The following is a 13,526-nucleotide window of genomic DNA, read 5'->3' on the forward strand; positions in this document are numbered from 1 at the left end:
AGATTCCGTGGCTGAGTTCCGTCCGTTCTCGGAGGATGTCGAGAGTGTGGCGATTCCGGATAACACGAAAACGTTAGTTCTGGATTCTTACAGCGGAGATTCCGATCCGAAGGATCATCTTCTGTATTTTAATACGAAGATGGTGATAATTGCGGCGTCAGATGCAGTGAAGTGCAGGATGTTTCCATCGACGTTCAAATCGACGGCGATGGCGTGGTTCACAACTTTGCCGCGCGGATCGATTTCAAATTTCAGAGACTTCTCATCCAAGTTTCTAGTGCAATTCTCGGCGAATAAGAATCAGCCGGTGACGATCAACGACCTATATAATATTCGCCAGCAAGAAGAAGAATCACTGAAAGAGTACATGGCAAGGTACACCGCAGCGTCGGTCAAGGTTGAGGACGAGGAGCCTCGAGCTTGTGCTTTAGCATTTAAAAACGGTTTGCTATCGGGAGGGTTGAACAGCAAATTGACACGTAAGCCGGCGCGTTCGATGGAGGAGATGCGTGCTCGCGCCAGCACTTATATTCTTGATGAGGAGGACGACGCTTTCAAAAGAAAGCGCGCAAAGTTGGAAAAGGGCGACACGTCGCCCAAGCAGCGATAAAAGGAGGAGTTTCAGATCGAGGAAGCATGTAGGCAAGGGAGAGCAGATCGGTAATGACGAAGAAAAGAACAAAGGCGAGGAATCTGTCCAGAGCACAATACATGAGGAGCAGAGCCAATCCCGAGACGTTGGAATTCTGGCGGGCACGTTTTTGCTTTGGCGAGCACGTGTTGGTTTTGGCGAGCACGTTTTGAAGGTAGGCGGCGAGCTAGTGTTGTTGGCGATGGAGTTCGACGGCGAGAGAATGTCGTTGGCGTTGGAATCAAGCACGTTTTACTCCAGCGGCGGAATTCTGGTGGGCACGTTTTGTTTTGGCCATGGAAGTTTGGCGAGTAAAGCGTTGCTATGGTTAAGATCGCTGGCCAACAAATTTTCCAATTCCTTCAAACTTTTCCTCCATCTTTCATTTGATTCCCTTCTCAGTTGTTGTATTTCCTAATTTTCTTATTTTGAAGTTGGTATTAGAAGTTATATTGTCTTCACTGGTTTTGATTCAGACAGAGAGGAGCAAATCGGATCAAAGAGAAAGAGTGCGTGAATTGAGGCACACCATCAAAGTTTTGTGAAACTTGGAAGACTCTTCCATAAGCGGTTTGTTATTGGGTGGGACAAGCTCCTGATGGCGCGATTTAGTTACAAAGTGAAACAAGTTTCACGATGAACTAAATTAGCCCCGGAAAAGCCCACGTAACAACCGGATTCTTTGGCGATGTGTGGGGTACAAGTTGCCCATTCTACTGAGCACCGCTTTGGTAATCCAACTGGCCATTGGAACCCAAAGCACTTTGAGTCCCGAAATGGGACGATCACACCAAGGGTGGCGACCTACCGCTAGGGTGGTGACCTCATGCCAAAGGGTGGCGACCAAACGCTATGGGTGGCGACCTGTAAGACTCAGTTTAGACACACAAAAGTCGCCAAAAGGGTGGCGACCTCACGCTAAGGGTGGCGACCTACCGCAAGAGGGTCGCGACCTACCGCAAGAGGATGGCGACCTACCGCTAAAGGGTCGCGACCTACCGCCAAAAATGAGGGTAGCGACCTACCGCAAAATGGTGGCGACCTACCGCAAGAGGGTCGCGACCTACCGCAAGAGGGTTGCGACCTACCGCCAAAAATGAGGGTAGCGACCTACCGCAAAATAGTGGCGAGCAAGTCAAACTAATTTCTTATAAGGCTAAAGCAAGATGGTGATGACGATGCGGCGGCGACTAAAAGTGTTCGGTGGAAGCATTCCAATATGACTTACAAAATATCCAACGGCGATATAAAAAGCTATGGCGCAGGGTTGCTTAAACATATACGAATGGCGGAAAAGTACACTACAAGGTGACAGTAAAAGATAAAAGTAATGTTAAAAATTACATTATTCATTGTTTTCTTTCTCCTGTTCTTCTTCTTCCTCTTCCTCTTCTTCTTCAGTCGCTGTCCAGAGGTTTTGGTCAATCAGGGGAGGATCGTCGGGACCAACCAGTCCTGCGGCGGTTATCTCTTTCATTACTCCCATGGCGCTAAAGTCAAAGTTCGGGTACAAATGTTGGGCCTGGTCTTTGGCGAGGTAGAAACCGCGCTCGCGGTTGTCAAGGGCGATGTCAGCGGCTTGTTCCCTCGCCTCAGTGGCTTTGGCCTTCTCCGTCGCCAGCTCGTCCTCTAGACTTTTGATCTTTGCCAGTTGGGAAACAATCTCAGCATCTTTTGTGGCGAGGGCCTCGGCATGAGTTTCGGTCGCTTTCTTGATCTCCTCGGACGTAGCCTGCATCACCGCCTCCATGTCAGATTTCGCCAAGGCCAAGGACTCCGCAGATTTTTTCTCTTGCTCCGCCAACGCCTTTTTCACTAACTCCAGCTCAGCGTGCAGTATGGCAAGCTCTGACTCCTTAGCAATCAGCGCCTCGCCTCGGGCGATCAAGTCCTTCTCAGCTTGCTCTTTTTCCTTCTTGCAAGCTTGAAGGCTTGCATCAAGCTCATCTGCTTCTTCCTTCATCAGCGCCAGCTGATCCTCCAGCTCGCCGATTTTAATCCCCGCCGTGCCAATCATCTTGTCGGCATAGACTTTGTCTTTTCCTGCCTGCGTCGCCAGTTTGTCGAAACGCTTTTCCCAAGCAGCGGCGGCTTCTTGATGCTTCGCACTTTCGGCCTTCAACCGCTCAGCTTCAACGTTGGCGGCATTGAACTTCTCAAACGTGTGAGCAAATATGCATCCAGCGCGTAGGAGGCAAGCAAGAGTCTCCTCCTTGGTGTCATTCAGGCCCCGACTCAGAACTTCTTTTTCTATGACGTCACGGTTGAGACCAGCAAGTAAGAATTCTGAGGGTTCAACGGCGTTGGGGAGCATATTATAATAGCTTGAAGAACCGACCTCGGGAGCAGGGGCTTGTTCAATTTGAGCCGCTTCAGAGGTAGTGGCAGCGCCAGGACAGGATTTTTCCCCTTGATGAGGCGGGGAAGGCATGGAGCCCGCATCACGTGTTGAGGGCGGGCTAAGAGGCGCCTCTTGGCGAGGGGGAGACTTTGGGGTTTCATTTTCTTTTTCCTTCTCTCCAATAGGAGTGTCGGAAGATGCAGCAGCTTTTGTGGCGTTAACGCCGGCGGAGGCGGCTGTGGCGCCAACAGAGGACTCAGCGGCAACAGCAGCGGTCGCACCGGCGGAGGCAGGAGTAGAAGCTGGTACGGCGGTTGGCTCGGTGGCTGCGGCGACGGAGGCTTCAGCGACATTTTTGCCTTTAGGCGCAGCAGCAGTGGTGGGCTGAGCGCCAGGGTTGGATGTGCCGGCGCCGGAGGAGGTTTTGGCCAATCTTCTCCTCTTGGGAGCTTTGGTGCTCTCGGCTTGGTTCTCAGCACCGCCCCGTTTTTTCGCGTCGCCCTCAGTGTTGAATTTTGGGGAAAAGCGAGCCATTCTCCTCTCGCGGGCCTTCAGGAGCTCGGCGTTCGTGAAATTCATATCTTCTGTAACAATAAAAAAAAACGATCAGTGACAACATAGGAGTCGAGAAAGGAAATGTCAATAATAAAAGTTAGCTATGGGCAACCTAAGTATTTGGGAGTCTTCGAGTGGTCAGCGCCCTCAAGGACTGTTGTGCAGTCAAGGATGGGAAGTGGGGCAAGGAGATTAAGAAAGGCTTTATCGTTGGCGGACAAGGATTCCTCTGAAGGATCGGTGATCCCGTTGGGTTTCTCCGTCCAATAAAGAGGAAAGAGGGCGGTCCCGTCTCTGAGGGTGAATGCCTCTGGGTAGGCGGGATGAACCGCCACACGGAAGTACTTTCGTGCGAAGGAGGACTTCGCGTTACTTTTGTGAGGATGCAAACACTTCCGGCCGGCTCGGGCCTTCAAGGAAATCCATCCTTTGTTTTTGATGGACTTGGGGTCGACGTCGTAAAGGTAGAAGAAACTGGTGGGGGATGGGGCGATGCCGACAGCGGCGCTTAGGATTTCAAAACATCGAATGAAAGCCCAGGCGTTAGGGTGGAGTTGACAGGGAGCCGCGTTGATGTCGCGGAGGACGGTTTGGACAAAGGGCGAGAAAGGAAGCCTGGTTCCAAGCTCGCTAAACATGTATTCGTACGCAAAGAAGAAATGGGATCTCTTTACGTCGCCGTCTGGCTTGTGAAGCCAGGGGCGATCCCCGGGACTGCAAACCCAGATCCTGAGTTTGGCGTTAAACTCATCGTCATTGGACAAGCCACCCAAGGAGTTCACGAATTGCACAATGGGATCGCTGTCTTGGAAGATGGAAGGTTGATCTATAGCCTCGTGTTTGGGGGCTACTTGGACTGGAAGGGGCAGAGTGGCGTAGGTTTTTAGTCGGTGAGCTGGGATCTCCGGAACCTCTAAACGGAGGCCGCCGGCAGCGGTGGAGTCAGGGTCGCTTTCGGAGGAGGAAGAAGAGTGATTAGGGGAGGTAGGGTTTGAAGCCATTTTTAGAAGACAGTGAAGTGAAAGAAAGGAAAAGATCAGTATGTGTGCGATGTAAAGATAAGGACAGTGGGACTCACCGGAGTAGGATGTGAAGAGTGGATAGCGGAAAGGGTGATAAGCGACGGCTCCGGAGCGGAAGTGGGCAGAAGGAGTTTGGTAAGCGATTAGGGAAGTGAAGAGGGGTCTCGGAAAGGGATGACAGTGGGGAAGAAGGGTTTTTATAGGAGAAGGGGAGAAGCTGGAAGGATGACGCGTGTTGGACGCGTGTGGAAGGTTGGAAGTCATGATGGTTTTGGGGAGGTGGGTCGCGTGCAAAGGGGAGTTACTGCGCACGATGGGACGGTTATGAAAGGTGAAGTGACGGTTCCGGAGAAAGAGGGAAATTGATGTAACCAACACATCACGTGGGGCAGCCACGTGAGGCAGATTGAAATTTGAAAGGGTTTTAAAATAAGGGAAAGCGCGGAAAGCCTCGCCACTATAAGGATCAAACGCCATCGCCTGACGATTGACACCAACAACGAAGTTCAGTCGCTCGCCGGGGTCACCGCCAGTCAATGATTGAATGATCGGCACATGACCCATGCCTGCCACCTTTCCCGCCGGCGAGCGATCATACACCTGCTCCAACTTATCACCAATACAAAGTAGTTGTTCTCGCCGCTTGCGGACTTGTGGACTTGCCAGCTCGGTTTGCTCGTCAAGTCAGTGGACTGGGTAACTGAAAATGCTAGTTTCCTTTTGCTCACGCCATGTTGGCAATATAGTTAACTTCTCTTTTCTCAAGCCATGTTGGCAGTGTAGATTCCGGTGTACGATAAGACATGTAACAGCATTTAAAAGACACCCTTAGCTCTCGTACCTCGAGCTCGGTGTCTTGTGGACTAGTGGACTGGGCGAGCCCCTAGAGGGGCAACGCCCAGCATGTATCCCGCCCTGAGGCGGGGCCCTGGCCTTCAGATGGGCCTTGATCTCGGAGGCCCAATTGGCCCAATAGGTAGTATCCAAGCTCTATAAATAGGAGGTAGTTATCAATTGTAAAGGACTTTTGGCTCATTGGATAAAATGACACATGAAATTCAGCATTCTCTCTCTCACTCTCTCTCCCTAGCACAATCTCTCTACCCTTAGGTACTATACCTTCCCTCAATGTTCATTCCCAGAACAGCGACCGAAACCCACGCCGAGGCCCTCGCCACGAAAGATGCTGAGATTGCTTCCCAACTAGCAAAGATCAAAAGTCTAGAGGACGAGCTGGCGACTGAGAAGGCCAAAGCCATTGAGGCGAGGGAACAAGCCGCTGACATCGCCCTTGACAACCGCGAGCGCGGTTTCTACCTCGCCAAAGATCAGGCCCAACATTTGTACCCGAACTTTGACTTTAGCGCCATGGGAGTAATGAAAGAGATAACCACCGCAGGACTGGTTGGTCCCGACGATCCTCCCCTGATTGACCAAAACCTCTGGACAGCGACTGAAGAAGAAGAGGAAGAAGAAGAACAGGAGAAAGAAAACAATGAATAATGTAATTTTAACATTACTTTAGCTTTTACTGTCACCTTGTAGTGTACTTTTCCGCCATTCGTCTATGTTTAAGCAACCCTTCGCCATAGCTTTTTATATCGCCGTTGGATATTTTGTAAATCATGTTGGAATGCTTCCGCCAAACATTTTTAGTCGCCACTATTTTGCGGTAGGTCGCTACCCTCATTTTTGGCGGTAGGTCGCAACCCTCTTGCGGTAGGTCGCGACCCTCTTGCGGTAGGTCGCCACCATTTTGCGGTAGGTCGCTACCCTCTTTTTTGGCGGTAGGTCGCGACCCTTTAGCGGTAGGTCGCCATCCTCTTGCGGTAGGTCGCGACCCTCTTGCGGTAGGTCGCCACCCTTAGCGGTAGGTCGCCACCCTTTTGGCGACTTTTGTGTGTCTAAACTGAGTCTTACAGGTCGCCACCCATAGCGTTTGGTCGCCACCCTTTGGCATGAGGTCACCACCCTAGCGGTAGGTCGCCACCCTTGGTGTGATCGTCCCATTTCGGGACTCAAAGTGCTTTGGGTTCCAATGGCCAGTTGGATTACCAAAGCGGTGCTCAGTAGAATGGGCAATTTGTACCCCACACATCGCCAATGAATCCGGTTGTTACGTGGGCTTTTCCGGGGCTAATTTAGTTCATCGTGAAACTTGTTTCACTTTGTAACTAAATCGCGCCATCAGGAGCTTGTCCCACCCAATAACAAACCGCTTATGGAAGAGTCTTCCAAGTTTCACAAAACTTTAATGGTGTGCCCCAATTCACCCGCTCTTTCTCTTTGATCCGATTTGCTCCTCTCTGTCTGAATCAAAACCAGTGAAGACAATATAACTTTTAATACCAACTTCAAAATAAGAAAATTAGGAAATACAACAACTGAGAAGGGAATCAAATGAAAGACGGAGGAAAAGTTTGAAGGAATTGGAAAAATTTGTTGGCCAGCGATCTTAACCATAGCAACGCTTTACTCGCCAAACTTCCATGGCCAAAATAAAACGTGCCCACCAGAATTCCGCCGCCGGAGTAAAACGTGCTTGCTAGATTCCAACGCCAACGACATTCTCTCGCCGTCGAACTCCATCGCCAACAACACTAGCTCGCCAAAGCAAACGTGCTCGCCAGAATTTGCTCACCTCCTAATCGAGATTTTCATCCGAAGCTTCGATTTCATAACATCTATGACCAACCAACGCACTCTTCTTGCCGTACAAGTTAAGGCAATTATTGTAACACTCCCTCGCCATCTTCTGGTCCACTTTCAGCTTTCCCACCTTTCCACTGCTTAGCGGATACTTGACCGCCAAGTGGGCTGTCGAAATTACAGCACAAAGGCGATTCAACGTATTTCGCCCAATGATGACATTGTAGGATGCTACCACCTGGAGAACCAGATACCTTACCTTCAAAACCCTAGCACACTCGTCTTCCCCAAATATTGTGTCTAGATCAATGTATCCCCGCACCATTACTTGCTCCCCCGCGAAACCTACCAAGGTTCCCACGTACGGAGTTAGATCATTGTCAGTTAGTCCCAACTTGTCAAATGCATCACCATAGATAATATCAGCCGAACTACCCTGATCCAGGAGTACCCTTCTAATGTTGAAACTGTTCATCCTTAACTGCACCACAATCGGGTCGTCCTTATGAGGCTTTATCCCCTCAAAGTCCGCCATCGAGATTGTTATGTCAGGGTGTACGAATCCAAAAGCGACCTCATGAACGGAATTTACGGCACGAACATGGCGTTTACGCGCCGCGTGAGTGTCGCCACCGCCGCCAAATCCCCCGGCGATGGTGTTGATGGTCCCGACGGGCGGTCCTGAGTGTCGAGCGAACGTGTCATCAGCCTCTTTTGTGGCGATAGCCGCTGATTCTTGTTTTTTCTTGCCCTTAGTGTCCGCTCGCTCCTCCTCCCGCTTGTGCACTTTGTTTTGATCGCCTCCATTGCGCCACTGGCCTTGACGATTTCCTTGATATCCCGCCCGGATCAACTTGTCAATCTCCCGCTGCAAAGTCCAACAGTCATCCGTATCATGCCCGGCGGACCGGTGGAACTCGCACCACTTCTTGGGATTGGCGTCCCGTGGCTGATACTTTGGGGCCTCCGGCTCATCCACTAGATTTGCGTCGCTTGCCCCTCGGAGCGTATCCGATACATCTGTGTTCATCACCATATCAGTTTCCTCCCGCTGGCGATGAGACTTAGATTGCCAAGGCCGACGTTGTTCATAATCATCGCGCCGTGGATACAACTGTTCCTTGGTCGGTTTGAATACCGACTTCCCCTTACCCGGCTTCTGCTGTTTGCCTTCCCCCTCATCTTCGCCGCTCCTATCTTTTTCCACGCGCTTGGGCGACGTGTCGCCCTTTTCCAACTTCGCGCGCTTTCTTTTGAAAGCGTCGTCCTCCTCGTCGAGAATATAAGTGCTGGCACGAGCACGCATCTCTCCCATCGAGCGCGCCGGCTTACGTGTCAATTTGCTGTTCAACCCTCCCGGCAGCAAACCGTTTTTAAATGCTAAAGCACAAGCTCGAGGCTCCTCGTCCTCTACCTTTACCGACGCCGCGCTATACCTTGCCATGTACTCTTTCAGTGACTCCCCTTCCTGCTGGCGAATATTGTATAGATCATTGATTGTCACCGGCTGATTCTTATTTGCCGAGAATTGCACTAGAAACTTGGATGAGAAGTCTCTGAAATTTGAAATCGATCCACGCGGCAAAGTTGTGAACCATGCCATCGCCGTCGATTTGAACGTCGATGGAAACATCCTGCACTTCACCGCATCTGACGCCGCAATTATCACCATCTTCGTATTAAAATACAGAAGATGATCTTTCGGATCGGAATCTCCGCTGTAAGAATCCAGAACTAACGTTTTCATGTTATCCGGAATCACCACATTCTCAACATCTTCCGAGAACGGACGGAACTCAGCCACGGAGTCTGCTTCTCTGCTTCCATCATCTCGCTGCTCGCGACGGTAGAAATCCAACTGAGCCTGTAGATGCTCATTCCGCTGCTGGATGTTGCCAATACTGCGCAGCAAATGGCGCCATTGCTCCTGTGTCACCGCCGGCTGTTGCTCCGGAGCAGGTGAATTCTCTGGTGAGCGCTCCAGAGATCCCTCCTGTGAAGGCGATGGAGGAGGTGGTGGTGATGGAAGAGGAGAAGGCGACTGTACTCCTGTCGTTCGTACCGGAGAATCCAGGTCCACACGATGAGGCCGCCGAGGCGGCGAAATCCGCTGTCGCATTGGTGAATGATGCTGCCTCCTGCGTCGAGTCTCCATCCAAACCAGAAACGATGCAAACTCGATCAGAGAACCAACACTAGTCACAGAATCAAAATCAGAAAACCAGAGAATTGCCTAATCACAATCAGAGGTAACTTCATGCACAATCAATCCACGTGAATGGGAGTAGAAAGTTTTCGATTCCCCACAGACGGCGCCAAATGTTCTGGGAATGAACATTGAGGGAAGGTATAGTACCAAAGGGTGGAGAGATTGTGCTAGGGAGAGAGAGTAAGAGAGAGAATGCTGAATTTCATGTGTTATTTTATCAAATGAGCCAAAAGTCCCTTACAATTGATAACTACCTCCTATTTATAGAGCTTGGGTACTACCTATTGGGCCAATTGGGCCTCCGAGATCAAGGCCCATCTGAAGTCCAGGGCCCCGCCTCAGGGCGGGATACATGCTGGGCGTTGCCCCTCTAGGGGCTCGCCCAATCCAGCTTGTAACTACTTTTCTTAATCTAAAAGAATTGGGTAAAATGGACTTATAAATAGGAACGGAGGGAGTAATACAAAACCAAATATAAATGTGTCTTAAATTAATTTAAAACTGATATGAAATTTAAGAAGCAATGCAAGTGGATAACAATAAATGTTAGTCATAAAATATAGTTGTCTTCAATAATTATATACTTGATATATAATTAGGATATAATTCAGAATGGTATTTAAATACAACTTTAAAGAATTAAATAATGCTTAAAATTAATTAAAATAAAATGACTTAAATGAATTTCAAGATATCATAGAATTAATAAATATATGTGGACAGTAAAACATGACTAGTTAGGTAATCTAACAAGATTCAATAATTATAGCTATTTTAGAATTTGGATCATTTAGTATAAATTTAACAAATACATTGATTCGAGTGAGAGATCTATGTGGAGAATAAAGAAATATCAGTTACAATAATACCTTGTCTTCAATATTTGAATTATTTTAAAAGAATTCGAATAATTGAAGGTGAAATTTAAAGAAAGCTTTAAATGACATTTAAGATAATCAGTTACCAAATATTACTTTCTTAAATATTTATAAATTGGAATTTAAATATAGCTTTTATATGGACAATAATGATACATAAATATGTGAAACGGTGTCTAAAATGAATTTGAAAGATCATGAAATTTAATTGAAGAATGCACGTGAATAATAAATAAACATCAGTTTTGGATTTTACTTCTCTATATAAGCTTTATAGCAATTTTATAATTTGAATACTTTAACTTGGAATTGAAATTCAGCTTTAAAGTATATAAAAATGATTAAAGTCATTTTGAGTAAATGTGAGAGTCTTTGCAAGAATAATTTCCCTATGCATCGATTTGAGTGTGATATCAAAGTAAAAACCAAATAAATATTAATTACCAAATTAAGTTTTCTTCAATGTTTGTATTGTGCATAATGAATTTGAATCATTGAAAATGAAATTTAAATACATCTTTATATGTCATTTAGGATCATCAGTTACCAGATCTATTTTGCTTACATTGATTAAAGGTGAACAATAATACTCCCTCCGTTCCTTATTATAAGGTCATTTTTGAGTGTTTTTCTTATTTCTAAATAAAAGTCCATTTACAATATCAATGGAGCATTAATTATTTTTTCCCAAAACTATCCTCATATTTAATATGAAAGAGACAATGAGATTTTGAAATAATAACTTGGAGAGAGTAATTTATAAGAAATTAAATAAGGGTACTCTAGGAAAGTGAATAAATTCTTTTACAGATTTATTGCTTGTAACTACTTTTCTTAATCTAAAAGAATTGGGTAAAATGGACTTATAAATAGGAACGGAGGGAGTAATACAAAACCAAATATAAATGTGTCTTAAATTAATTTAAAACTGATATGAAATTTAATGAAGCAATGCAAGTGGATAACAATAAATGTTAGTCATAAAATATAGTTGTCTTCAATAATTATATACTTGATATATAATTAGGATATAATACAGAATGGTATTTAAATACAACTTTAAAGAATTAAATAATGCTTAAAATTAATTAAAATAAAAAGACTTAAATGAATTTCAAGATATCATAGAATTAATAAATATATGTGGACAGTAAAACATGACTAGTTAGGTAATCTAACAAGATTCAATAATTATAGCTATTTTAGAATTTGGATCATTTAGTATAAATTTAACAAATACATTGATTCGAGTGAGAGATCTATGTGGAGAATAAAGAAATATCAGTTACAATAATACCTTGTCTTCAATATTTGAATTATTTTAAAAGAATTCAAATAATTGAGGTGAAATTTAAAGAAAGCTTTAAATGACATTTAAGATAATCAGTTACCAAATATTACTTTCTTAAATATTTATAAATTGGAATTTAAATATAGCTTTTATATGGACAATAATGATACATAAATATGTGAAACGGTGTCTAAAATGAATTTGAAACGATCATGAAATTTAATTGAAGAATGCACGTGAATAATAAATAAACATCAGTTTTGGATTTTACTTCTCTATATAAGCTTTATAGCAATTTTATAATTTGAATACTTTAACTTGGAATTGAAATTCAGCTTTAAAGTATATAAAAATGATTAAAGTCATTTTGAGTAAATGTGAGAGTCTTTGCAAGAATAATTTCCCTATGCATCGATTTGAGTGTGATATCAAAGTAAAAACCAAATAAACATTAATTACCAAATTAAGTTTTCTTCAATGTTTGTATTGTGCATAATGAATTTGAATCATTGAAAATGAAATTTAAATACATCTTTATATGTCATTTAGGATCATCAGTTACCAGATCTATTTTGCTTACATTGATTAAAGGTGAACAATAATACTCCCTCCGTTCCTTATTATAAGGTCATTTTTGAGTGTTTTTCTTATTTCTAAATAAAAGTCCATTTACAATATCAATGGAGCATTAATTATTTTTTCCCAAAACTATCCTCATATTTAATATGAAAGAGACAATGAGATTTTGAAATAATAACTTGGAGAGAGTAATTTATAAGAAATTAAATAAGGGTACTCTAGGAAAGTGAATAAATTCTTTTACAGATTTATTGCTTGTAACTACTTTTCTTAATCTAAAAGAATTGGGTAAAATGGACTTATAAATAGGAACGGAGGGAGTAATACAAAACCAAATATAAATGTGTCTTAAATTAATTTAAAACTGATATGAAATTTAATGAAGCAATGCAAGTGGATAACAATAAATGTTAGTCATAAAATATAGTTGTCTTCAATAATTATATACTTGATATATAATTAGGATATAATTCAGAATGGTATTTAAATACAACTTTAAAGAATTAAATAATGCTTAAAATTAATTAAAATAAAATGACTTAAATGAATTTCAAGATATCATAGAATTAATAAATATATGTGGACAGTAAAACATGACTAGTTAGGTAATCTAACAAGATTCAATGATTATAGCTATTTTAGAATTTGGATCATTTAGTATAAATTTAACAAATACATTGATTCGAGTGAGAGATCTATGTGGAGAATAAAGAAATATCAGTTACAATAATACCTTGTCTTCAATATTTGAATTATTTTAAAAGAATTCGAATAATTGAACGTAAAATTTAAAAAAAGCTTTAAATGGCATTTAAGATAATCAGTTACCAAACATTACTTTCTTAAATATTTATAAATTGGAATTTAAATGTAGCTTTTATATGGACAATAATGATACATAAATATGTGAAATGGTGTCTGAAATGAATTTGAAACAATCATGAAATTTAATTGAAGAACGCACGTGATTAATAAATAAACATCAGTTCTGGATTTTACTTCTCTATATTAGCTTTATAGCAATTTTATAATTTGAATACTTTAACTTGGAATTGAAATTCAGCTTTAAAGTATATAAAAATGACAGTCATTTTGAGTAAGTGTGAGAGTCTTTGCAAGAATAATTTTCATAGGCATCGATTTGAGTGTGATATCGAAGTAAAAAACAAATAAACATTAATTACCAAATTAAGTTTTCTTCAATGTTTGTATTGTGCATATTGAATTTGAATAATTGAAAATGAAATTTAAATACATCTTTATATGTCATTTAGGATCATCAGTTACCAGATCTATTTTGCTTACATTGATTAAAGGTGAACAATAATAATACAAAACCAAACATTAATGTGTCTTAAATAAATTTAAAAC

The 13,526-nt window shown here is 43.3% G+C and overlaps 1 protein-coding gene across 1 annotated transcript in view; it reads right to left on the minus strand.

Moving 5' to 3' along the window:
* Positions 1 to 768: 768 nt before the first annotated feature.
* LOC130711266 (uncharacterized) overlaps positions 769 to 13,526 on the minus strand; it is an 86,015-nt gene continuing 73,257 nt past the window's right edge. Inside the window, exon 2 of the mRNA XM_057560811.1 lies at positions 769 to 3,556. Within this exon, the coding sequence (XP_057416794.1) occupies positions 1,977 to 3,551 (1,575 nt within the window). The 5' untranslated portion in view covers positions 3,552 to 3,556 and the 3' untranslated portion in view covers positions 769 to 1,976. The remainder of the gene's footprint in view (positions 3,557 to 13,526) is intronic.

Source organism: Lotus japonicus, chromosome 4 (genome assembly GCF_012489685.1).
Source record: "Lotus japonicus ecotype B-129 chromosome 4, LjGifu_v1.2".
Classification (NCBI taxonomy): Eukaryota; Viridiplantae; Streptophyta; class Magnoliopsida; order Fabales; family Fabaceae; genus Lotus; species Lotus japonicus.